The following is a 24,476-nucleotide window of genomic DNA, read 5'->3' as shown; positions in this document are numbered from 1 at the left end:
AACATATACGGTAAAGACCACCGAAGGGCAGGTGCCTCTGGAGGGAAGCAGACCAGCTGTTTGACAGGGCTCAGCTCCATCACACAAGGGTGTAGGACAGAAAGAGAAAATGACTTTCCCATGGAAACTTAAACCACAGGAATGGAGTTAAAGCTACAGAACGTAACAAATAAAATCTCTTCCTGGACATGCCAGGGTTAATGCCTTGACTCTGTGACAAGAAAGGCCATCTGATTTTTTTTTTTTTCCCTTTTATTCCTGAATTTCTAGCAACAACAAACACTATTGGAGCCACCCAGCCCCTCGGGAGGGAGCCACTAGGCAGTGAGCTGGGCTGGTGTCTTGTCAAACCGCATCATGAACCCAAATTGCATCAAAGAGAGGAAAGGGAGAGAAGGAGGAGAAGGAGGAGAAGGTGGAGAAGGAGGAGAAGGTGGAGAAGGAGGAGAAGGAGGAGAAGGAGGAGAAGGAGGAGAAGGAGGAGAAGGAGGAGAAGGAGGAGAAGGTTGCTCCAGAGTTGCACAGGGAGCCATAGCAACACAGCAGTTCCTATTTTTAAAAACTTGAAAGAGAGTAAGAACATTAAGTCTGAGGGGAGGGAAGAAAAAAATAGAGAAGGGGAAAAAAAACACAAAAACCCAACATATTTGTATCAGAAAGAAAAAAAATGCACATGTTCCTTACAGGCTCTAGTGATGAAACTGCATATGGCTAACCATCAGTTTGCAGGTGTGCAAGTCAGAAAATATCTGCAGCCTTAACAAGCCAGTCCTTGAAGGAAAGAAGATATTTCTCACCTTCCCTCTGCTGATCTGCTAAAGCAGGGTTTCAAATTCCCTGGGGCACTTTAAAACCCACAGGATCCCAACTGCATTTTTGTGATTGGGGTAAGATGCTGCTGTAGCTGATGCTAAACCATAGCCAGAGCTGGGTTTGTGGTTTCACACTGCTTCCTGCAGCTCCACCACAGAGGAAGGATTTTGATTCACTTTTCGTGAAAAGTGGAGAGAGCCTGAATGCACAGGTTAAAGCATATTGTCACCAGCAAGTGAAGTTGCCACGGTATTAGCACTAATTGGACTTGGCTGCAGAGCAGGAGGTGTCTCAGAGGGCTAGAAGTACAACATGGACATTTTCCCATCTGGAAACTGATTGTGCATACCAAAATTCATTCCCAGCTGGTGGATTTTGGAGGCCTTTATGAAAGGGTCTGTCCTCTAATCAAGATAGCTCTTGCCAAAAATCCATCCCTTTGCTTGAACCCTTCCATCCTATTTTAATTGCAAAGAGGATGAAAAATCCAGCTATCCACACAGAAAAAGCACCTCTTCTCCCCCTCAGACAAAGCCCTGCTCTGCAGGATCAAGGCATCTTTTGGAGCCTGCTGAGGAACAAACATTTTTGCTGTCCCCCCATCATATACTCCCTTTGAGAAGCCAGGGGGCTGCAGTACCCACCGGCATGTTGAGTTGGTTTGATGTTAGACCTTCCCCTGCAAGACAGCCATGCCTCCCACTGCCCAAGCAGCACTGCCTAGGGGCTGGGCAAAGCAAGGAGGACAGCCAGGCACAGACCACCCTCTTCTGCATCTGCCCCCTTAGCAGCCCACCTGGATGGGGGAGGATTGGGTCAAGAGCACGTTATAAAGCTGCCCTCAGCATCCTCCTTCGGGGGATCGGGAAAAAATAAAGAGAGGAAGCAAATGCTGCAAAAGAAATGCAACAGTAGATGCAAGGTGGGGAAGAAAAGAAAAAAAAAAAGAAAGTGAAGGCAGTATGCAAGCAGCAGGGAGTGCGGTGATGCACAAGAGGGGACGTAGGGAGGCACAGAGACCTCGATGGAGGCGCGAGGCATGGGCCAGCCCGGATCTCCAGCTGCTGCTGGAGCGGTGACAGGAACAAGCAGATTTCAGCAGCAGGGATCTCTAATCCATCAGCAGCGCTCACGCCACGTGCTGCCAGCTAGCACCAGCCTGACAGCCGGACACACCAACCAGCGGGAATGTAACAAGCTGCTAACAAGACAACGGCTTAAAGGCTCCGAAAGGTCAAAAGTTACATATGCTCCCTCACCCTCCAAGCTTCTGAAAAGGGCAATTTCTGCATCTGTGGGAACATGTGATTTATACCTTCTCTCCCCTCCTTCCTGGAGTTAAAAAGCAAGTCCCAGTCTCCGATCACTGGAGCAGCACTGGGTTTAAGGGCTGGAGCAGGGCTTCCCAGCCAGCTGCCAAGCAGGTAGATGTGACTCCACCAAAGCCAGTGAGACCTCAGTGGTGGCCAGTGCTCCTATCTCTTAACACAAGGCTAACTTGACAGTCCTACAGATAAAGAAAAGACAACACAAATGGTTCTTTCTCCTGGTTCTCAACTCCTTGTTGTGCTGTGTGAAGGTGTGTGGCTCACTCAGCTGGGACACAACACAGAGTGGTTCCATGGCACTACCTGTGAATGACATATGATGATCCCTGTGCCCAACATGGCAGGCAATAACTGGAGAGGGCAAGAAGGTGGATTGAGAAAGGCCTAGAAAACAAGGAAAGGTGCTACCTGGGCACTGTCCTTGGCACTGACCTGGGGAAAGCAGGTCCAGGATGCTATGGGCACGGTGCTGCTCCCAGGTATCAGGGTGGCACAACACCCTGAAGAGGCACTGCACCTTCCCAAGGATATGTACAGCTTCTATGGTCTTGAGTCTCCAGGGAAGCAATATATTTGTACAATCCTATCGCAAATACTTTCTCTGCTCACTGACTCACTGTTCAGCTGTCCAAGCCTCAGCAGCTCCTAGTTTCCACTAGGGGAATGTGGCCACGTGAGAACAGAGTTTGCCCTGGGTGTTTCAGGTGAAATAGTTTACATCGATTCATCAAGGGTTCTTTTTCATTTCTTAGCTGGTTGGCCTGGAAAGCTCTAGATGAAAGTTAGTATTTCCCCCAAAATGGAAGTATCATGCCAAAACAGTGCACCAAGCTTGCCTGCCAGCTGTTTTCATATTTGAGGAATCTGAGGTGCAGAACTGAACCTACCTTTGTTTCCCTCTTAATGTATTTCTTTGCAAAGGCAGTATAATTCCACATTTGTACTTTCATTCCAAAGCAAATGCTTCACTGCACTTTTTATTAAAATGAAATCTGGTATGTGCAGCCTGGTGTTAAATGAGAGACTATTAAAGCCAATCAGTGGAGAACTCATTAGTAACCCTACAACAACAAACTGGTAGTTACGGTCCAGCATTCACAAGCAGCCATGACAACCAGTAGGAAGTACCCAGGTCTCATTGAAGGCTATAATAAAAACAGAGCTTATGTAGCCCAACTATTGTGAATATCCATACAAAACGGCTGAGCTTCTATTCCTCATATATGTCAGAAATCATATTATTTTCTCATGACTCATTCCTGAATTCCACTACCAAGAAAGCTCCTGTCATTTAGTTATTTCGCCGATTTCTAAGATGTAATGGGAGGCACCAATCCCAAGCTTAAGGAAACCTGTCCCATCCCTTAAAATACTGAAACAAGCAGAAGGCTGCCTATAAACACATCCACACCTCTGCCCACTCACTCCTCATCAGCCATGGTGAAGGAAGAATAGATGAGATTTGCAGAATGCCTAGATGGATAGCAACTCTCCTTGGAAAGGCCAAGAGATAAGAAATCCACATCTGAGCACCTCTCCAGAGGAAAACCTTGTTAGAAACTCCCTTCCAGACTTTGTAATCTTCTCATCCAGTAGAAGAGAGGAGAGAGGACAGTGCTTTGCTGGGCGCTCAGAAGACCTGTCATTGAGGTAACTATAAACTGGAATATCCAAACCAGATTTCTTTCTGGGACAATGAAGGAAAAAGAAAATGAACATGTAATTATTACAAACAAAACAGAATTAAAGAGTGTTATTGAACTGGAAATCTGCATTTGGCGATTTGGAATCCAAATGATACCTATGCCTATTATCAGCCTAAAGTAAGATAAATCTCTCACTAGAGGAAAACTTCCTCAAAAATCATTCAAAAAGAAAACTAACAGTTCTTGTAGAAAAACCTTTCTCAAAGTATCATTTTCCTATTAGTTAGTGGAGTTAGCTCACCAGTGAGCTCATATCTCAGACAAAATCTGCAATGTTTAATGGTCGTGATCATACTTCTGCAGTTCCAGTCTAACACAAAGGAGAACCAGTTTCAATACAGACAAGAAACAGTTGCTATGAGACCATTATTAATAGAAGACGCAGACCAAACACCTACATTGGCAAGAAATGGCATTTAGATAACAGTCCCACTTGTTTCTTTTTGTGCCGGCAGCCATACTTCAAACAAAACTTTGTTTGCACAAGCTCTTGCAAAAATGAACAAGTGTCAGCGTAAGAAGGGAGAAAGACAGGGAGAAACTGAGCTTTGTTTCTAAATCTAAGCAACATTCAGTTAATTTCCTCCTTACTCTATTAAATACCCAGAACAACCACTGAGACCATGTTGAACAAGACCATTTGATTTCAGCTGCGTTCATAACTATTGCACTTTCAGAAAGAGGAAAAAAAAGAAAAAAAGAGTAAGAAATGGTCAGAGTTCAAAGGCAGATTTTAGGAAGTGAACAATTCACTCTCCTAGTGTATACTGTGCCCCAGCTGAACTAAAATACACATTTTTTTAGTTGGATGTGTCACTCTCTGAAGAATAAAATGGGAAAAGTTCCTTAGCACACTGCCTCCCAGCTACAGATTTGAAGCAAATTGAACAACTATGGATTAGCTTCAAGACTTTCTGAAGCACCAGCTACAGGGTGATGTATTATCTGAGGTCACATACACTTTGCAGTCTCCCCAGACATCAAGCCCATGTACATACATCTGTCTATTCTGTGTAGGCATGTGGAGGGAGAACTGTAAGTTGCAGGTGGCTGAATACAGTATTGTCAGGTCTAGGGCAAGACTGAAATTAATTTCCAGATCCTTCATTCCAGTCCAGTCCAAAGTGATCCAGATTGTGTCCCAGACATGCAGGTATTGATGCTGCCTGGTGGGCACAATGCACCAGTGCTGTGGGATGTTAGTAGCTGGAAGGGGTGGGGGAAGGTATGAAGCAGCCAGGTCTGCAGAGTCTGTAATGGCCCAGATAGATAAACCATTTCAGTAGAGATTTAAAGACCTCAGATAGACAAAGTGTATCAGGAGAGGTTTAAAGCTTAGCACATAGTAAATTCCAGCAAGTTCAACGGGACTTGAAGATATGAACACAGATTAAAGCCATTAATCTCAGTAGGATTTGGTTCAGTGAAGTGAACTCCTATCATCATGGCTGCATCTTCTTGCATCTTGTCCCTCTCCTCTACCTTTCCTCTTGCCCAGACTCCATGCTGTGAGGCTGAGTTTGAATCTATCATATTTCTATTGAAACTCTGGATTTGTAAAAGCAATGTCTTATTTTGGACACCACTAGCTTTTGTACATCAAAGGTGCCTCAAAAGTAGTTCCACTTAAACAGAAAACTAGGCACCCAACTCACTGAAATCAAACCTTTTAACCATCTCACTCAGAAATATGGAGAGCGTGGAAACATCGGGGTCGGAGTGGGGAGGGGAGTAGGCAGAACCCCCAGACTGACCAAGCACAGGCCAGTTTCGTGCCAGGCAAAGCAAATCTTTGCACTGTGGTCACAGAAGCAACTGCAACACAGTTTAATTATTCCTGAGCTAGCTCAGGTGCCTGCAGCAATCTGGGCAGTGGCAGAATAGAGCTTGGCATGGACTAATTGACTCTGCTTCTCAGCAAGACTGATGTTGGTACCCAAACTAAGCTGGGTCTATCTACATATACCTGCAGTCATTCCCATGAATGCTCTACCCAAAGAAGACAAGGGAGAAGAAACAGCATGTGTTTGGGCCATGAAGGTAAGAAGAAAGCTAATATCTTCAAAAGCGACAAGAACTGCTTTCATGTGTGGTGCCCAGGCTTCAGGGCATATCTATACTGCACAACAGTACTGTCATATCTAGAGGCTCAAGAGTCCCTAAGATGGCAACTTCTATACAATGCAAAGAAATGCTATGCAGAGAGATTATGTTGGGTTCTCAAAGCAGCATAGCTATATGGGTATGATGTTATGTGCAGGCTAATACAGTATCAACAGAACTAATTAGCAGAAGGTCTCTGCAGAGCACTGCATCACACAGCAGGGTACAACATTTTGTTTTCTGGATAACTGCTGAAAACACACAATACAGCTCCCCCCAAAATTCCCTATTCATTTGGAAAGGTAGAACAGCCTGCCTTGATATTACTTCTGATAACTTTGTATATATTAAATATATTTTCCCTGCTTAATCATTCCAGAGATGACTCAAAAGAGCAGCAGAAAACAAACCTTACCCCTAAACCTAGCTGGGAATGAAAGTGATAAAAACTTCAGACACCTTTGGTGGTTCCAAGGCTTTGCAGACAGCAAAAAGTCAGTATGGGAAAAAGGAAGTAAAGGCAATAAAACCTGGTAATATGTTGATGGATCACAAAGAACAAATAGCAGATAGCTTTATGGATAATATAATGACTCAAAGAAAAGACTTTGATTTCAATCCCCAACTTTCAGGAAAAGCAAAATCTGCTTTCTTCTCCACCAGTCTCTCTATCTGCCTAGTACAGTTGACAGTGAGGGGCCACAGCAGGCAAACCAATCCATCACGTTTACATTGTTCCATGATTCATCATGACAAATGAACAAAGATGCTGAGCTCTGTGTGGCCGCCTCTCCTGATGGCTATTGCCTGGATTCCCCTTGTCCTACCACAATGGGATCAACCTGCCCAAGGATTGTATATGTAAAGCATTGCAGAATGACAGCTGAGCAGGTCAGAGGGCATTTGACTAATTGCAGATCCCATGTCTATTTATCTGGGTTGCTTAGCGACACACCAAAGCTCCAGCTGGGACAAAAAGGAAGATCTAGTAATCAGAATGCTGTTCTAGACATTGTTCCACCACAGGCTTCCTCTATGACCTTAAACAGGCATCTTAGCACTGTTTCTTAATAAAATCTGAGTCTGGATCAAAAGAAGATGTATGTTCAAATAGTTTTTCCTTATTTTGAATGCCTTTTTCTATCTAGAAAAAACTTGCCATTCTGATGGAGGTGATTAGGCTCTCAGCATAATGTGCACAAGACACAATAGGACCCAAAACACTCAGCAAACCATGGCCAACAAGGTGCCAGTGAGCAAGGTGGTAGCACAAGCCCTCCTTTTTGAGGTAAACTGAATCCTTAAGACATTCAAGGGTTTTATAGGCTTATAGGCTTCTCGTACAAAGCAGGAGCAAAAGTGTTGACTCTAACCCTTTTGCAGCTCTAGTTCTCACCATCTCCCTGCACCTCCTTTACTCCCATATTTCAGGGCTAATGGACAGCGGAAGGACACTTGGTCCTCAGACAACAGGTGCTACTTCAGGTGGCTTACACAATCATTACCTATAAAGGACACTCATTCACATCCTACTGGTACCTGGAACAGAAGCCAGTGCCTTCTAGATTTCAATAAAAACATCCCCACTGCTTGCAGCAAGAACTCACCTGAGAGTTACAGATCCATTCATGCAAAGACACTGCCAGGAGCTAAGCACTCTTATGAAAGCCAAATTTCGCACTATGCCTTCATTGTTCCTTTTCCTCATGCTGGCTTGCCACCAGTGTTGCATGGAGGCTTTTCTAAGAGGGTGACAGAACTGGCACTCACAACAGACAGCATTACGGGTCACACCATCAGCATCCCTCCCTTGCCCAGGTTATGGCCAACACCACCCATTGCCCCAAAGCACCACATGCCCCGGAAGAATTATTCTGGTCTCAGAGCTCCTCTCTGATGCCCCTTTATAAGGTTGGCCCAGTCCCTTCCCTTACCTGTTGAGCATGTTGGACTGGTAAATCCTTTTCTCCTGGGTGTTGTAACAGCTGCTCTTGGGCTCAGGGATGAAGCTGTGTTCAGAGAGCATATCAGAAGCAGCCGTGGTGATTATGGCTATTCCATCCCTCACTCTGGCAGGAAGACCGTAGTCCCATTCATCATATGAGACAGAGATGAGCCCAGTGGGGAACTCGGATGGCACTGTGTCTGTATCCCCTGCCACCAGGCTGGGCACGATCCACGTGTAACCATAGCCTGTCAGACCCACAGAGTTGGCCACCTCAAAAATGTAGGTGGCCTCTTCCTTTGTGCAGTAGAGGAGGATAACAGGACTTTGGAGCTTCTTGAGCTGGTTCTGGATCTTTGAGTCCCCATCATCCAGGGACATGTCCAACAGGAGGACCTCCTCCAGTTCCCAACCCACAAAGCTGTGCTCAATTGTACTGCGGATCTTGTTCACAAAGTCCTGGTAACCAGGGAAGTAAGTAGTGACAATGGAGAAGATGTACCAGTCATATTCTTCCATGATGTTGAGCATGACAGAGGCTTGCTGTTCTATTGATGGTCCAAACTGGAAGAACATGGATGACTCATCCTAGAATAGGAAGTCAAAGAGAGAAAGAGAGAGAAAAAGAAAACAAGAATAGGTCAAAGGAAATAAACAGTATTCCTAGTCAACCCATTGAGCATGGTGGGTGAGGGACGCAGTCAGAATCTTACACTTCATGTCTTGGACAGAGATTAAGGATTTTTAGCTTTTAAAAATTTAAAATTTAAGTGAAGTAAGTGAGAAGGAAGTAAAAGCCTTTTTATGACCAGCTGTTCTTACTTTACTTTAAAAGGCAGATTGCCGAAACTACTTAAAGGTTTCAAATGTTAGGCATGATTCTAACAGACAAGGAACAAGTGATACACAAGTGAGGACAGAAAAAGATAATACATACAAAATATTCCATGGCTGCAGAAAGTAAGAGCTTTCTTTAATCCTGGGACTATCATAACCTTACATGTAGTATAAACAGGATACACAGCAGTTTTGATACTGATTTAGTTTGAGACAGTCACTCTAGTTTGAGTATCCAGACAGAAGTACAACCAGAGTAGGGAAAACCATCGGGCACAAATAGCTCTGAACACCTCCACTGCAAGCTCTTCTCAAAGCAAGCAGTAGTGCACAGAGTGCTACAACTGTGAAGGCTCAGTCTCAGAACAACATAAAACATACTAAAATGGAAAAAATAAAATTATTAAGTATCAGGGGGTTTGTTTACATCGTGTTTTAGAAAAATGTCAGTTCAATATTTCTCTTGGTACTGCTTTCATATCCTTCTACCACACCAAGCTCCTCTGTGCAAGAATCGGAACTCGTACCATTTCATAATCTCCAGTAGTCCAAAGGAGTTTTGTATAGATCTCAGTTTTCCAATGACATAGTGTAAGTCTTTTTCATCCTGGGATTTCATAAGATACCAGGCTTTCAGTTTATAACAGATCCAGTAAATTCCAGATACCTGCTTTTGCCCAATTAATGATGGAAAGGAATGCACAAAGCTTTTGCCAATATGCTCTCTTATTAATTGTTCTGTTTTTTTAAATCAACTACAAACTCCTACTGACTTCCATAGAGTAGGATTAGGTCACAAACAAACAAACAAACAAACAGGCGGAATTAAATGATGAATCTCTGCAGAGATTCTCATTACAATAAGAAAGTTCTCCAAATCCAATCACCACTTTTAGGAATCACATAGCAGCCCTGCCTTCTTTCAATGAGACAGAAGAGCTGAACCAGAGATCCAAAAGGAAGTAGTCAAGAGTTTTTAATCTGGAGAAACTCTTCGCACAAATGCCTCAAGACATCACCTCAAGATACTCACATTTAGAACAGCTCTATACCAAATTCACTTTCCTACAGCCTGGCAGGTAAAGCTGTTTTTCAGCAGGGTTGCCAGTTAATCATCCATCCATCCATTCCTTCTTTAGTCATGGTTCTGATTACCTATGGCCATTTTCTCTGTTGGCAAAATATGCCATAGCTCAGCAACTCTAGAAAATAAGCTCTGATCCTGCATCCAGCCTTAAACAGTTTGTTTCTCTTTTCTGAACTCCCTGTGGGTCACATCCTATACAAAAGGGTCCTTGCTCCTAGATCCTCATGCTTCTCCTCTGAAGTTTGGTGATTAAACTTTGTTCACTTCCTCCACACAGCTCACCATCTACTTGTGAAAGTACTCTAAGGATCACCTTTTGCTCACTGGAAAAATAAATGTACACAAAAAGAAAAAGTCAAAGGAAGCAGAAACAAATGAAGACAAGTAAAAAAACCACCACCAACAACAACAAACTCAAAAAAAAAAAACAAAACAAACAAAACAAACAAAAAAACAAACAGGAGCAACAAATGAGCTTCTCAATCTGTGGCAAAGAGTTCATACTTTCTATTACTGGAATACAGCCCTTCTCCTAGAGCTGTGCTTAGGAAAACAACTTACTCTTCCAACAGAAAGATAATTTTGAACTTTGAAGCTTATGGAGAAAAACAGAGAAATCAGAGGAAAGATTAAACTATTGTCACAGCATTTTGCCAGAGTTTGAAGACAGACTGAACAAGCATCTCAAATACCCTTCATTGCACTGTGCCTTTGAAAGCCTCTTGCAGCAAACTAAAAGCCAGAGAGGGAAAACTCAGCCTTGCTGTAACACGAAAAGGCAACACTGATGACAAACATTTATTTTTTATATTAAATTCAACAAAAGCTTTTCTATATTTATGCGTAAGAATCTCTGAATTGGCTGCAAATTTCCACAGTTTCTAGCAGAGAGTCTAAGATCTGAAGAACCTGGCTATTGAATTACAGGAACATTTGACACACAGCGTCTTGAAGCCTTGTCTGAAAAAAATACTGTGTGCTTTCCTCGGTGACAACTAGGGTAAGGGAGATGATAAATCCGCTAGTATTTCAAGGCTGCATACACATGCACATAGGAGTTAGTTGGCGTGATAGCAAGGTGCAGGAGGTACTGCCCTTCCTGCGATTTTAAACAGGGTCAGATGCTCTGGCTAAAGTGCCAGCTGACAGTTCGTTCCACACGAGTGCACAGCCCAGCTGCTGAAGGGAATTCAGCCCCAAAGACTCCAGGAGAAAATTTGGAGCTCCTCGCTAACCAGAGTATATCAGAACATCAAAAATCAATACACCAAATAGATAGCTTTATCGCAATCCAGCTAAACAATTCCTCTCCACTGAGAAATCTAAGTACCCCTCCTTAAATCAAACAGCACAGGCCACTTGGCAGTACATGTAATAATTGCTCTTGAGCAACTGCTTGAATTTTTATTATAGAAGCAGCAAGAAGAGGCAACTTCTATTCAAAATCAGAGCATTAAAGAGGTGTAAGCTAGTCTAGATTTTGGCTTGCCAAGATGTCTCTTGGCAACTGATCACCCCAATACTTGGGCTAGCCAAATGTTCTTCATCACCTAACCAACTTAGCACTCAGAAAAGAGAGGGGCAAGGGAAGGATAGACAACAGTGTAGAAGAAAGTGTCCCCCTCATAACAAGTCAGGAGAACTGCTGATAGAGCTGGATGGGAGTCTCAGTGAGAGCCTTATGGGGGATAAAAAGCAAACTAAAAAAATGCCTGAGAGTCACAATTTCCTTCCTGTCCTTATTTTTGACCACACCTGACAGAACATCAGGGGAAAAAAGGAGCTGAACTGTCAGAGAATCACAAGGCTATCAGACAGAGCAGGAATTAGACCTCACTGTGGTGTTACAGTGAAAGCTTTTATGAGATAGATCTAAGAGGTTTTTACTATTTTACACACATATACCCCATAGAATCATTATGGCTTTATTACAGTCTAAAAACAAAAAAAGAACATTATACCCCTCCAGATATTAATGGTTTTTACAGAACATTACAAGCTCCTGTTTTTCTACTGCAGAAATTTCACACTCTCCACCTCCCTTTTTTCACCTTGGAACAGCCAAAACATGCTTCAACATTGCCATTGGGAGACACATTTAAGTTTGGGATAGGTTGAGTTCAAAGCAGAAGTCCCTTACATGGCTCATCATCCAGGCAAAATACAATTTCCTGGATACAGGAAAAAGCTTGTCTTTTTCCTACAGCCTTTCCACCTGCAAGCTCAGGCTTTCCATAGCTAACTGCTGCACAAGCCAGCAAGATGCTGCACGGTGTCCCTCACCCCATCTGAAAGAGCAGAGGCTCCATTATAGGATCTCAATGCCTCCAGAGATCCTAGCTCTCCCACACTGTCACCCTGCAAGGTCAGGGATCTGTAGTTTGCAAAGCTGAGCTGGAGGTGGAGCTGATCAATTGACACAGCACCACTCCCCAGCTGACAGATGGCTTCCCACAAAAAATCTGCTCTGAGTTTACGGCTGCTGGGACAGCTATTGCCTCCTCCTCCTGCACGTTTAACCCCTCAGATAAGGAGGCTGGATTGCACATGGTGAAGGTGCAAAAGCACTCACCATGAAGCCTCCTCTTTGAGGCTGGTGAGTTCCTATGTGGACGGGAGAGGGTTTGCAGAGGTGAGACAAGGCTTAGAGAGAAGCCAAGTATTATTGCCACCACTTCTAAGTTGTGCAGTACCTTCCGTCCCTCAAGGGCAGGCCAATGCAGGTATTGCACAAAGGCCAAGTCTGACCCACACCTCTACACAACATGCAGGCCCTTGGCAAAGCCGCAGGTGACTCTCCAAGGAGCTCTCCTGCAGCTGCACCATTTGAAACCAATCACTGCCATTTAACGAACCATTTACCTCAAATGTGACAGGACAGGTCCCTGGGGTGCTTTTCTCACAAGTTCCTTCCTAACAGCCTCTCTGGATTCCCTAGGCAAGTAAAAGCAATTACTGCCTTACAAACATCATCTTACTATCCACAGCAACTCTGCTCCTTAGCATGGGGCAGACTACAGAACATCCCTAAAGCAGAGGAATGCAAGATCCCAAAAAATGGTTACAATGGGCCAGTCATCTTGAGGAACTAGAGAGCCTTCCATTAAGCCATCATATAACTGCTGACTTGAGGAGTGAGGAGATCACCATGTTAAGTTTGCTCCATGCAGCCTATCTGAACGCAATCTGGTTCTGTGTGCCATGCTCTCTGGTGGTTGGGCCATGAACAGATTTGTGCTACTGGTGACAAGTTTCTATAGCTCCGGTCCAAGTGCCAAACCCCACAAAGGCCAGGTGTGTCAAGATATGCACAAGGAATTTGACTGAGGAGCAAGTCAAGAGCATGTGTTTGTTTCTCGGATTTCGAGAAATAAAAAATATTTTTGCAAAATGCCTTAGGCTGCCGTCTTTGCACAGGTGCCAGAGAAATACTATTTGTGCTGTTCTGGGAGTAGCCCCTTTTTATTAGGCGTTTGGGAACATCAGTATATCTAACCCCATTTGCTGCTTCATTAAGCTAACAGTGCAGTCAAAATTTAACAGCTGGGGTCTGCCCTTCCCTTCCTTTCCAGTTTGCAAAGAGGAGCCTATAAGATCCTGACGACTCAGGCCACTAACACGTTCAAAAGCCCTTTTTTCTCAGTTTCCTGATTTAAAAGAAAACCTGTTCATATGTCTTTAGTACAGTCTTAATTTGCAAAATTCTTCCATGACTGACAGACAAATAACGTAGGGCTGCCTCTTGTTTAGACTTCAGCCCTGCCTACCACACGTATTGTGGGGGCAAAAAGGAGTGAACCAGCATCAAATAACTTCTGGGAAAACACAGACCTTAATTTCCCTACCTCTGTGTTTCTTTTCAAAATTGAGACACCACTGTGTACCTATTTGTCACAGTCCTGGTGGGATACCTGATTCACTGAGAGTTTTATTGTTCCTGATGGAAAATGCCACAACAGTTCAAAGCCTTATAATTAAATTTTCTATATTTCTGAGTCCAGTTTGTTATAACAGATCTGGCAGGAAATCAGGATCTTTGTCGCTTAAGTGTTCATTTACTCCTGTTTATTCTTACCTCAAATGCATCGCTGCCTCAGGCTGGCCTGTAGTCAGGATCTTCTGCCTGTTTTTTCTCCCCACATTTAATTTTTTAATTTAGTTTTCAACTACTCAATACAATAAAACTCTGTTTTTCATATTACATGCTGCATCATCCTGTGCGAGTCCTTTCCTTGAGTGCTTGCAGTAGGGACTAGGAGAACACCGTGACACTACAGCCCTAGCACAGTGTCCTCATGGTGGGATTGGCATCTAGAACAGCATCTCTGCATCTCTCACATACATACACGCTCATATTTCCACAAATACACATATTCACAGCAAAACCTACTCAAAGTAAGGGGGGCACATTGGACTGTGTCATTTCTTAATGACTCTCTGCCTAGTTCACACTATTTAGTAGGATTTCAAAATTTTCATGTCTTACTGGAACAGGTTCCCTGGGTTATTACTGATTTTGGCTTGCACAGCAGATGGAGCAGATGACCTCCTGCAATCCTTTCCCAGTGCTTTGATTCACTGCTGAGTGGATCATTCTTGGTGAAAATCCTTCAGACTGCCCTGGGAACGTGCTGTCAGTGGGAAGTTCAAATTCGTTAGATGCAGAAATGTGGTTTACATAACCATATCATTTATCAATTCCCTCCCTTGTTCGTGTAATAACTACTGAACACACTGGCCTTCTTTGACTGAAGATACATAGCTCAGAGATTATGGTTACAGAGAGGCGATCCTGCATGGGAATGGATGAGGAGCTAACTGAGACCTTACGGGTCAGGATTAAAGGGACTGTAGCAACAGGTGGCATCATAGTAGGGGTCTGCTACAGGCCACCTGACCAGGAAGACCAAGTGGTTTAAGGCCTTCTATAGACAGGAGAAGCCTCATGTTCATAAGCCCTGGTCCTCATGAGGGATTTCAATCACCCTAATATCTGTTGGAGGGACAATAGAGCAGGGCTTAAGCATTTCAGGAGGTTCCTGGAATTCCTTTACAAATGACAGAGGAGCCAACAAGAAGAGGTGCTATGCTGGACTTGTTCTCACCAACAAGGAGGGGCTAGTGGGGAATGTGAAACTCAAGGACAGCCTTGGCTGTAGTGAATATGAAATGATGGACTTCAAGATCCTCAGGGCAGAGAGGAGTGTGCACAGCAAACTCACTGCCCTGGACTTTGGGAGAGCAGACTCTGTCCTCTTCAGGGATATGTGTTGTAAAGTACCATGGGATGAAGCCCTGGAGGGAAGAAGGACCCAAGGAAGCTGGTTAATATTCAAGGATCACCTCCTCCAAGCTCAAAAGCAATGCATCCCAACAAAGAGGAAGTCAGGCAAAAATGCCAGGAGGCCTGCATGGAAGAACAAGAAGCTCCTGGACAAGTTCAAACACAAAAAGAAGGCCTACAGAGGGTGGAAGCAAGGACAGGCAGTCTGGGACAAGCACAAAGAAATTATCTGAGCAGCCAAGGATCAGGTTAGGAAAGCTAAAGCCCTGATAAAATCAAATCTGGCCAGAGACATCAGGGGCAACAAGAAAAGCTTCTATAGGTATGTCAGTGATAAAACGAAGACTAGGGAAAATGTGGGCCTTCTCCAGAAGGAAACAGGAGACCTGGCTACCAAGGATATGGAGAAAGTTGAGGTACTCAATGACTTTTTTGCTTCAGTCTGCACTGACAAGTGCTCTAGCTACACTGCCTAAGATGCAGAAGAGAAAGGCAGGGACCAGGAGAGTGAAGAACTGCTCACTGTAGGAGATGAGATCTAAGACCGTCTAAGGAACCTGAAGGTGCACAAGTCCATGGGACTTAATGAGATGCCATCTGCAGGTCCTGAGGGAATGGGCAGATGAAGTTGCTAAGCCACTATCTATCATATTTAAGGAGTTGTGGCAGTACAGTGATGTTCCCACTAACTGGAAAAGGGGAAATATAACCCCCATTTTAAAAAAGGGAAAAAAGGAATACCTGGGAAACTACAGGCCAGTCAGTCTCACCTCTGTGCCTGGCAAGATCATGGAGCAGATCCTTCTAAGGCACATGGAAAATAAGGAGGTGATTGGTGACAGCCAATGTGGCTTCACTAAGGCAAATCATGCCTGACAAATTGGGTAGCCTTCTATGATGGGGTTAGTGTTGGTGGATAAGGGAAGAGCAACTGACACTGGACTTGTGCAAAGCATTTGACACTGTCCTGCATGACATCCTTGTCTCTAAATTGGAGAGACATGGATTTAATGGACAGACCACTAAGTGGATAAGGAATTGGCTGGACTCAAAGAGTTGCAGTCAACAGTTCAATGTCCAAGTGAAGACCAGTAGAGACCTGTTGGAGCAAGTCCAGAGGAGCTCCATGAAGATAATTAGAGAACTGGAACACCTCTCTCATGAAGACAGGCTGAGAGTGTATAAGTTGTTCAGCCTGGAGCAGAGAAGGCTCTGAGGACACCTTGTAGCACCCTTCCAGTACCTAAAGGGGACACACAAGAAAGCTGGAGGAGGACTTTTTACAAGGGCATGTAGTAATGGGACACGGAGTAACGGCTTTAAATTGAAAGAGGGTAGATTAACATTAGATGTAAGAAGAAATTCTTCACTATGAGGGTGGTGAGGCACTGGAACAGGTTGCTCAGAGAAGTTCTGGATGCCCCATCCCTGGAAGCATTCAAGGCCAGGCTGGATGGGGCTTTGAGCAACCTGATCTAGTGGAAGGTGTCCCTGCCCATGTCAGGGGGGATTGGAGTAAATGATCTTTAAGGTCCCTTCCAATCCAAACCATTCGATGATTCTATGACTACAGAAATTCATGGATGAGTGAAAGGAAGATACCCAGTTCAGTATCCCAACTGATGGAAAGGCAGGCAGGATATACTGGGATACATTAGTGGGATAAATCAGCCCTCTCTTACAGGAGAGTGTGTTGCTGTCCTGCTGGTCCCTGCTATGCAGGACATAAAAGTGGCCAAGAAAGAAGGTTTGTGGCAATTACAACAATGTTTTTTGACTCTGTAGGTCTTCTCTGGAAGCCACAGTCCCTGGTGGCTACTGAGAATAGTTGCGATGAGGATCTAGAGTTGCTAATGTAGTTCAGTTTTCTTACCCTGGTAATAGTAAGAGATGTATCAAGATTCACATGTATAATGACATTGCTACACACTTAAGTATCATCATATACAGATGCCAGTTGTGGCTTGGACATTAATCTCTCTGTAGCAGTGGAAACAGATCTGCTGCAAAGCTCTAGCCCAGGGGCAACTGTGTAAGTGCTCCAGCACCAAGGAGCTCCTGAGAGCTGCAATAAGAAGGTTAAAGATTACTCAAGAAGATTAAAGACTACTCAATGGCTGAAAACAGCTAAGTGATTTCCACTTTAGGGTCTACAGAAAACATCTATTTGAAATGTTTTGCAACAGAATAAACACAAGATACCCTAGATTCTGTAATCTTGAATTGGGGATTGTTTCACTTCATATCACATGGAGTTAATAAAAAAGATGAAAGAGTCAAACATACCACAGCTATTGTCTGAAATACACAGTTCAAAGAAAAATCTCAGAAGTCCTTTGGGTAAGGAAAAGGTGCACCATTTGTGAATTTTATACACCATCACTGGTCAAAGCAGGCTAATACATGATGGTATGCCATACCAGCTTCTCAGAGCATCACACATGGATGCCAGCACTTTTCCACAGAGGGGAAATGGCAGTTAGCAAGCTGCCAAGATAAATAGTTTTCACACCAGGCTTGTTGCATTTCAATTTTCACCTCTGTATGTGTGTGTTTCCTTGTTTTATGAGCTTACATGGATGGATTAAGCCACTGGTCACTCTGGGTAGATTGTGCTCACCAGGTGCCATGTTACACCATGCTGGCAATCTGAACAGCCCAGGACTGGCTCCCCTGTCCCACCTCAGACAAGCCTACTAGGTTGGCTTAATATACTGACATTGTCAGCCCAAAACAGTTAGAGGAAAATCAGACTCATCCATCCAATTACATCATGGTGTTTGCCTGGGGCTTCTTTTCTGGCTATCTTAGCCTCCAGATTAAGGACTGAATTTTGACTGTAAGCTGAATGGGATGTCATCAGTAGAGCCAGATTAATCAATAGCAGCCATAAAACTCTCCAGCACCTTTAAAAGAAGTCCAGTCACAGTATTTGGCAAGATGACATTGAATAAATTTCTCAAATCAAATATCCAGGGTGAATTACTATTTCTTTTTATCATTCCTAAATTAACTGCACTTCTATTTCATCAAGTATGCCTTTGGTCTCTTATTATGAGCAAACCTCATTAAGAGCTGAACCTCCAAACGTTCAAAGAGTCTATTTAGGTAAGCCCTGCAAGTTCAGCATTGCATCCAATGTCCTCTGAGTTTCTCAGGAGCTGAAGATCTCCTCACACTGTGGCCCAGATGTAGACAAGTCAGAGTGTGTCTGTGAGGGCATCCGTTCCCCTTCTGTCTCCTGAAGAAGGAATACCCCCTGTATCTCAAATTCTGCATTGCTTATTTAAGCATTAATCTTTTGCAGGCACGGCTGTTAGTTGCTCTGCATCCTAACACATGGCACCTGGAGTCCTGGTGATGCCAAGGTCTGCTCAGCCTTTGTGGACAGAGTAAAGTTGGCTGTGCCTATGCTTTGAGCTGACCAGACCACAGCTGAAGCAAAGTAGTCAGTTTAAGGTAATATTGTGCCAGGACTTAATCTTTTCTTAGAGGCTGGCCTTATTAACCAGTTTAGATCATTTTCAGTGCATTGATATAGCTTTGGATCAGAGCTGGCTTGCCTCAGAGTGCAAGTAAGTGGCTGAATGCAAAGCCTCTGAAGATGTGCCCTCCATTTTCCTTAAGGAAAGGAGTAGTAAAATGCTTCAGCCTCATCCATTCTGCCAAAAAAAAAAAAAAAAAAAAAACCCACAAACAAACAAAACAACAACAACAACAAACAAAAAACCACACACACACACAAAAAACACCAACACCTACTGCCACTTAGAATGGGAGGGCTCTCTAGCAAGGGGACAACCAAGAACTGAGATTTCACTAGATTACTCAGACTCCAGGTTTCTCCAGACTTTACCTGACTCTTCACTAGGAGGGTCACGATGCTCTTAAAAATGAAAAAAGGCCCTGTCCCCACGGCTTTGGTCCCAGTTCAGCCGCAGAGTTTCCGTGGCAACCACGCACGTGTAGCGCGGCCTCGGCCGCCAGCTCCGCACAGCCGAGTCCAGCCCCATGTTGCTGCCCGCGGTGCTGTGAACCGAACCCGGCCCAGTGGGGTAAGGGCTGTGCTACCCGCATCCCAAAGAGAGACTCATCCCCCAGCAGCCCGCTGGGACTGCAGAGATGCTGGGGAAAAGGAAGGGGGGCTGTCACGCCACCTGCCTGGACCTCTTGTGTCAGGGAACTATGGGCAGGTAGGAGTCAAGTCAAGATTTCCCCTCATCCTGCTGCCCAAATCTCCTTCTCCAGAGCTGGTTCCTGACCACCTCTGTGGTCCTTGGCACTGTTTTACTCTGTAGTGTGAGAGGAAGGTGTGGAGTGTATGTGTCTTTGTTTCCTTGTGTTCACGCACCACTCTGACCCACAAATTCAGTCCCACAAATACAGCCAGGTTAATCCAGTTAGCCCAGGTCACTACATCCTGCCATGAGGCTGCCCCAAAACTCAGAAAGCAGTGAGCCCATGTTTTCTCCTCCTGACCCTGGGAGTAAGCATTCTGCCATTTCATACAGCTTTCTGAGACCACGAAGATCCACGCTACCCTTCACTGTGCCCTCCAAATCAGATCCTATCACTTTGGAAAGGAGGTGCTCCTTGCTCAGAGTACACCCCCTCCTTGCCCTGAGCTCTTCCAAACCTGACTCACCCCAGCTCAATCCAACCTGTGTTTTACAGTGTGGGCTGGGACCCTCGCTGTGCACCAGGCGAGAAGGCAGCTCTGTGTGGTGTGTTTAAGAGGGATTTTACCATCTTCCTTATGCTGCCACGACAGTATAAAAGAGCCTGGGTATAAAATGAATAAACAGTACTCTGGTCCATTTTTGTTTGGACATACTGCTGGCAAGCAGCTGCCTCACTACCACATAACATGTATGTCTGCACCAGGCAACAAGAGGCACGGTAAACCATGAACTGGCCCTAAGGCATCTGTGTGCTCACACTGTGTGGAAACTCCAGCTCACATCCTGTAGAGCTGCCATGTCAGGAGAGCTAACTAGTTCAAATCCCAGCCTCCACCACCCTGGTGACACTCCTTCTGGTTTCAGATCTAGTTGGGGACTCCCTGAGCCTGGGGAGAAGAACCAAAGGTGTGTTCCTGGATCATTGGACTCAGACTCTGGGTTTAGACCACACCTTGGAAAGTGACTATCACTGAAATGTATTACAGAAGTCCTTGGCTGTAACAAGCAATAAGGATTTCAATATTCAGCCTCATTTGTCATGGTTGAAGACCCAGTCCCCATCAAAGCTGGCTTTGGCCATAGCTAGTTACCTCTTGTGCTCCAGGATGGATGAAAGCATGGCAGCATCTGCCTTCTCTCTACCCAGCTCTCCTTCCTAATCAACTAGTGAGCAGTGCCTGTCGGAAAGTTGCTGTCATGCCTGTCTTGCTCATCTAATTGATTCACAAAGTTTTAAACGATTATTGATTCTCCTCTTGCCTGCTGTGAAGACTTTGAAACCAATAAAGCACATGAAATTATTTACACAGATATTAGAAAGGAAAGAAGCTCCTTCCTCAAATGTTCTTCTTGAGCTCCCATTAAGTCTCAGAAACTCAACAGGAAGCTTCCTACAGCTTTAGAGACAAAACCACTCACAAATATATGAAGTCCCCTGCACATACACATGTCCATCCAAATGTTTGCAGGATGTTCTGCCAAATCCACACCTGCTGAATTATTGCTTCCTATTATTTTGTATTGGCATCATAGCTCTTTAGTTCTTTTTCTTAGCCCCGTTGATTAACAGCCATTTGCCATTCCTCTTGCTGCTAGGAGACAGAGGCGGAAATTGTGTCCAACTTCCTATTCAAGGAAAAGCCACTTCTGAACTTCAATGATCTGGAAGCTGTTCTTGGTAAAAGACTGGACTATAGGAGACTTAAAGAGCTGGAGCTTGCAACCTTCCCCCTAGTTCCTGAAACACTTCACATTCATGGTTACTACAGTGACTGGTGCTGTAAGGACCATTATATCCATCTCCATGCTCTAAGCACATGAACATTTACACTTCTCAGGGTTTGATGAAGAGGATTTGGGAGAGGGAATCAGTCCACCTGACTTTGCAATAAGGGTGCTATAAGTTTTTGTTCTGTATCTTTTTTTGCTTGGGTGAGAAAGTCAACAAGCCCATTTCTAGTCAGCTTAACTCTGTGCTGGAGCACACATAATTGAATTCACTTTTCTTTCTATACTTACCTGCACAATAATAGAAGGTGCCATCTATACGTTCAATATGCCCTTGACGTAACTGAAAAGCAGCAGCATAATAAATAAGATGCTGGTTTTGTACTTGAACTCAAATTTTTCTATCTATATTAGGCTTTGTACTTCTTTAAACAAAACCTGAGGCTGGATTGAACTGCCATATCTTTTTCAAGATCACACACACATGAGGCACTGAGATTTCTGTCAAGGATCAGCACAGCAGAGAAAGGGATTGATGGAGCAGCAAAAGAATTTGCCTCTGCTGGCCGTTAATAACAAGAGTAACAAAAGCATCTAAGAGAATAAAAGCCAGGGTGAGGCATGTAAGGTATAGAAATAGCTCTTTGACTGACTCAAAGGCAAAGCTGATGCATCTTGTTTTCCTGCATCTCCCGTTGTCTGTCCTCTTTCTTAACCACACATTCTGGCACGACGGGGGAGTGGGAAGTAGATGGAAGCATCAGCAGGAGCTACGGCAAGCGACGAAGAAACGAGCTATTCAGTCTGAACATTGCCTGGCCATGGCTCTTGACAAAAGATGAACAAATAACCGTATGAGAGGGGAAAGAAAAAGCCATGTCCAGCACCGTGCATCCTGCAAGGGAAGAGCTGTTGGCTGTGATGCTTTGTCTTTTTTTTTCCACTTTGTATCACTCTGTCTCATTATTTTCTGTCTTCCTGCACACAGCTGCCTCCAAGTTCTTCAATGCATACAGGTGTGCATATATATACCTCCATGGGCATGCGTACATAGGCAACTCTACATGTAGGATGGCTCACGACAGGCAAATTGCCTCATCTCCAATATGCCAGTTCCACCCCAACTCAGGCTGGCAGCACCTGAAGTGGATTAGCATCTGACAGTGATCCCTATGAAATAAGGTGATGGTGCAGTCCAGCCTTACTGAAGATTAGTGTCTACATCACCACACATGCCTTCAGAGCTAATTAAGCCTCTGGTTAGTGCTCTCAAAGAGAAGCCAAGGATTATACAGGCTGCTTCACTACAAAGCCCTGGCCACAGCCCAGAGGAAGAGAGCTTGCATGCCTTCAAATTGTGGGTGAAAGCACTGGAGACATGGTTTTAACAGACTTTATTCTTCCTGACAAAGTACAGTCCTTCAGGACTCATCTTTCACAGAGGAAAGCAGTCATCTAATTAATATACACCAAGAGTATCTGAATTAAAAAACAAATAAAACCAGAATCAAAACTGTCATTCCTTTAGGCAGGTGGGAAGGGAATAGCCACAGAAAGGTTTATTTCAGGGTGCAGCTACGCAACTCTGGAAGCTGAGACAAAGTCATCAATCTGGTCATCTATCTTCAGGATATTTATTTTTTGCTATTAGGAAGAAATGCCTTTTCCTCTTTTCATGCAAAACCTCTGAATATCTGCCTCCTGAGAAGTAATGAGCTGAAAAACCTTTCCTTCATTTCTGGTGGCTAGTGCAAGAAGCTCGACCTTTCCATTATCTCAATGGATGCAGGATATGTACATTCCTACACTATGCATCCATCTGCATTGCGTAGGAGCCTGCAGCAGTAGCTGTGCACCCTTCATCTCAGAAAAAGTTCTCCTCTTCTCTGTGGTAAAAGTAGAAGAAACAGAGTTTAGGAACTATGTACGTTCATCATATTGTCATCAGCGCTCTTTACAGCATGCAGCCTTGCAGAGCAGGCATGCTTGGTGAATGAAGCACACTGCATGGGAGGTATCAACCCAGTGATCTACAGCTCATTTGGTGTCCAGCTGATCTTGTTATGTTACCCAGTAATCTCTGAGAGCTGACAATAGACCCAGGTTAATCCCACTAATTTCAAATTTATGCCATACTCTCTAGGTGGAAGAAAGAGTGTGGCCACACTCCTTGTACATTCAGCAGTAGGCTGTGGACACAACTTCTCTGTTCATCAGAGGGAAACATGGCCTTTACAGATATTCCTCACTGGCCATCTTTCCCACGGAATCTGTCTTTAGAATGTAGCTCTAGGATATCCAAGGAAGAAAAAGTATCAATATTTTTGCATATTTGCATGTTTTAAAATGTATGTACTCCATAAAGGGCTGAGGATCCTAAATCTCCTTTTTTACAGGGAGCTTTCTGAGGGCCATGAGTTCCCCTTCAGCTGTCTACTGGGAGGGACTTTGTACAGCCCATTGATAATTTCCATATTTCATTGCTATGCAACAAGCAAATTGTTGGGTCCTCAGAGGATTTTCACTCCTTAAGCACCAGCATGTCTGTTTCAGCAAAGATTAATCATGTAAGCCTTCCTGGACTTGGACTCAGCCTTTCTCAGGGCTCCTCTAAACAGGACAGTTTACTTCCTACACAAGGTCAGTTCTGTCTTAGACTTCGATGAAGGAAGACCTCAGTCCTCTGAGCACACTGACAGCATCATCTTCAACAGTGCACAGCAATACTGCCCAACAGTTTACAGTTTAAACTAAAGATGAACAACATTTCACATGGAAGTGATGGGAAGACTTTAAGCAGGCTGGTTATAATCCCTCCAGCTGGGATGTGGACAGTAGACATAAACTGGTCCCATTCCTGGTGAGTCTTGGTAGGGGATTTTTCAGGACTCTAAGTGGGCAACACCTTCCATCCTACAGCTTGCACCAAACCATCTCCTCAGAATTTAACAGCATCTTGCAGTCTTTATGGACTCAGAAGGGAGATTACTGCCTCTTGAAGTGCCAAGAGCTTTTGCTACAGCTTCTAGGTTTTCCCTGAAGTACTCCCCTCCAGATATTGAATGAGCTAGTTATTACAATTGAAAAGACTTTCATTTAGCAAATTTTTCTTCTCAGCTGATACTCAATGCAGAGCTAATACAATAGACAGGATCTCTTTGCTCACCTGTATCTGCATAAGCTTGTTTTAAGCACACTGTATGATTGCTTCAGCTTCCCAAAAATAGCCTCCTCACATCTCCAGGACTCTCAAAACCATGCCTGGATTGTGTAATGCCACCACTCTAGATAAGAGATGCCAGAGCTAACCTGGGCAACCTAGTAAGCCCACAAGGCACAGCAACACTTTGCAGAAGTATTAACTTGAATCCCTGAAGCTGAAGAGTGGTTTCAGTACAGTCCCTGAGCTAAATTTGTGATGACAAGATTATACCACTCCTGGAGCCAGCCTTCTGGGTGCCACC

At 44.2% G+C, this 24,476-nt stretch overlaps 1 protein-coding gene across 1 annotated transcript in view; it reads right to left on the bottom strand.

Annotated features, from left to right (window-relative positions):
• GRIN2B (glutamate ionotropic receptor NMDA type subunit 2B) overlaps nucleotides 1–24,476 on the bottom strand; it is a gene marked incomplete at its 3' end in the record, with an annotated part of 167,377 nt that overhangs the window by 108,433 nt on the left and 34,468 nt on the right. The window contains exon 2 of the mRNA XM_080342529.1: nucleotides 7,885–8,483. Coding sequence (XP_080198655.1) covers nucleotides 7,885–8,483 — 599 coding nt within the window. The remainder of the gene's footprint in view (nucleotides 1–7,884; nucleotides 8,484–24,476) is intronic.

This window comes from Nesoenas mayeri (genome assembly GCF_963082525.1).
Source record: "Nesoenas mayeri genome assembly, chromosome: 1".
In the NCBI taxonomy this organism is placed as follows: Eukaryota; Metazoa; Chordata; class Aves; order Columbiformes; family Columbidae; genus Nesoenas; species Nesoenas mayeri.
Note: the sequence above shows the minus strand (reverse complement) of the source record. Positions and strands in the feature narration are given on the sequence as shown.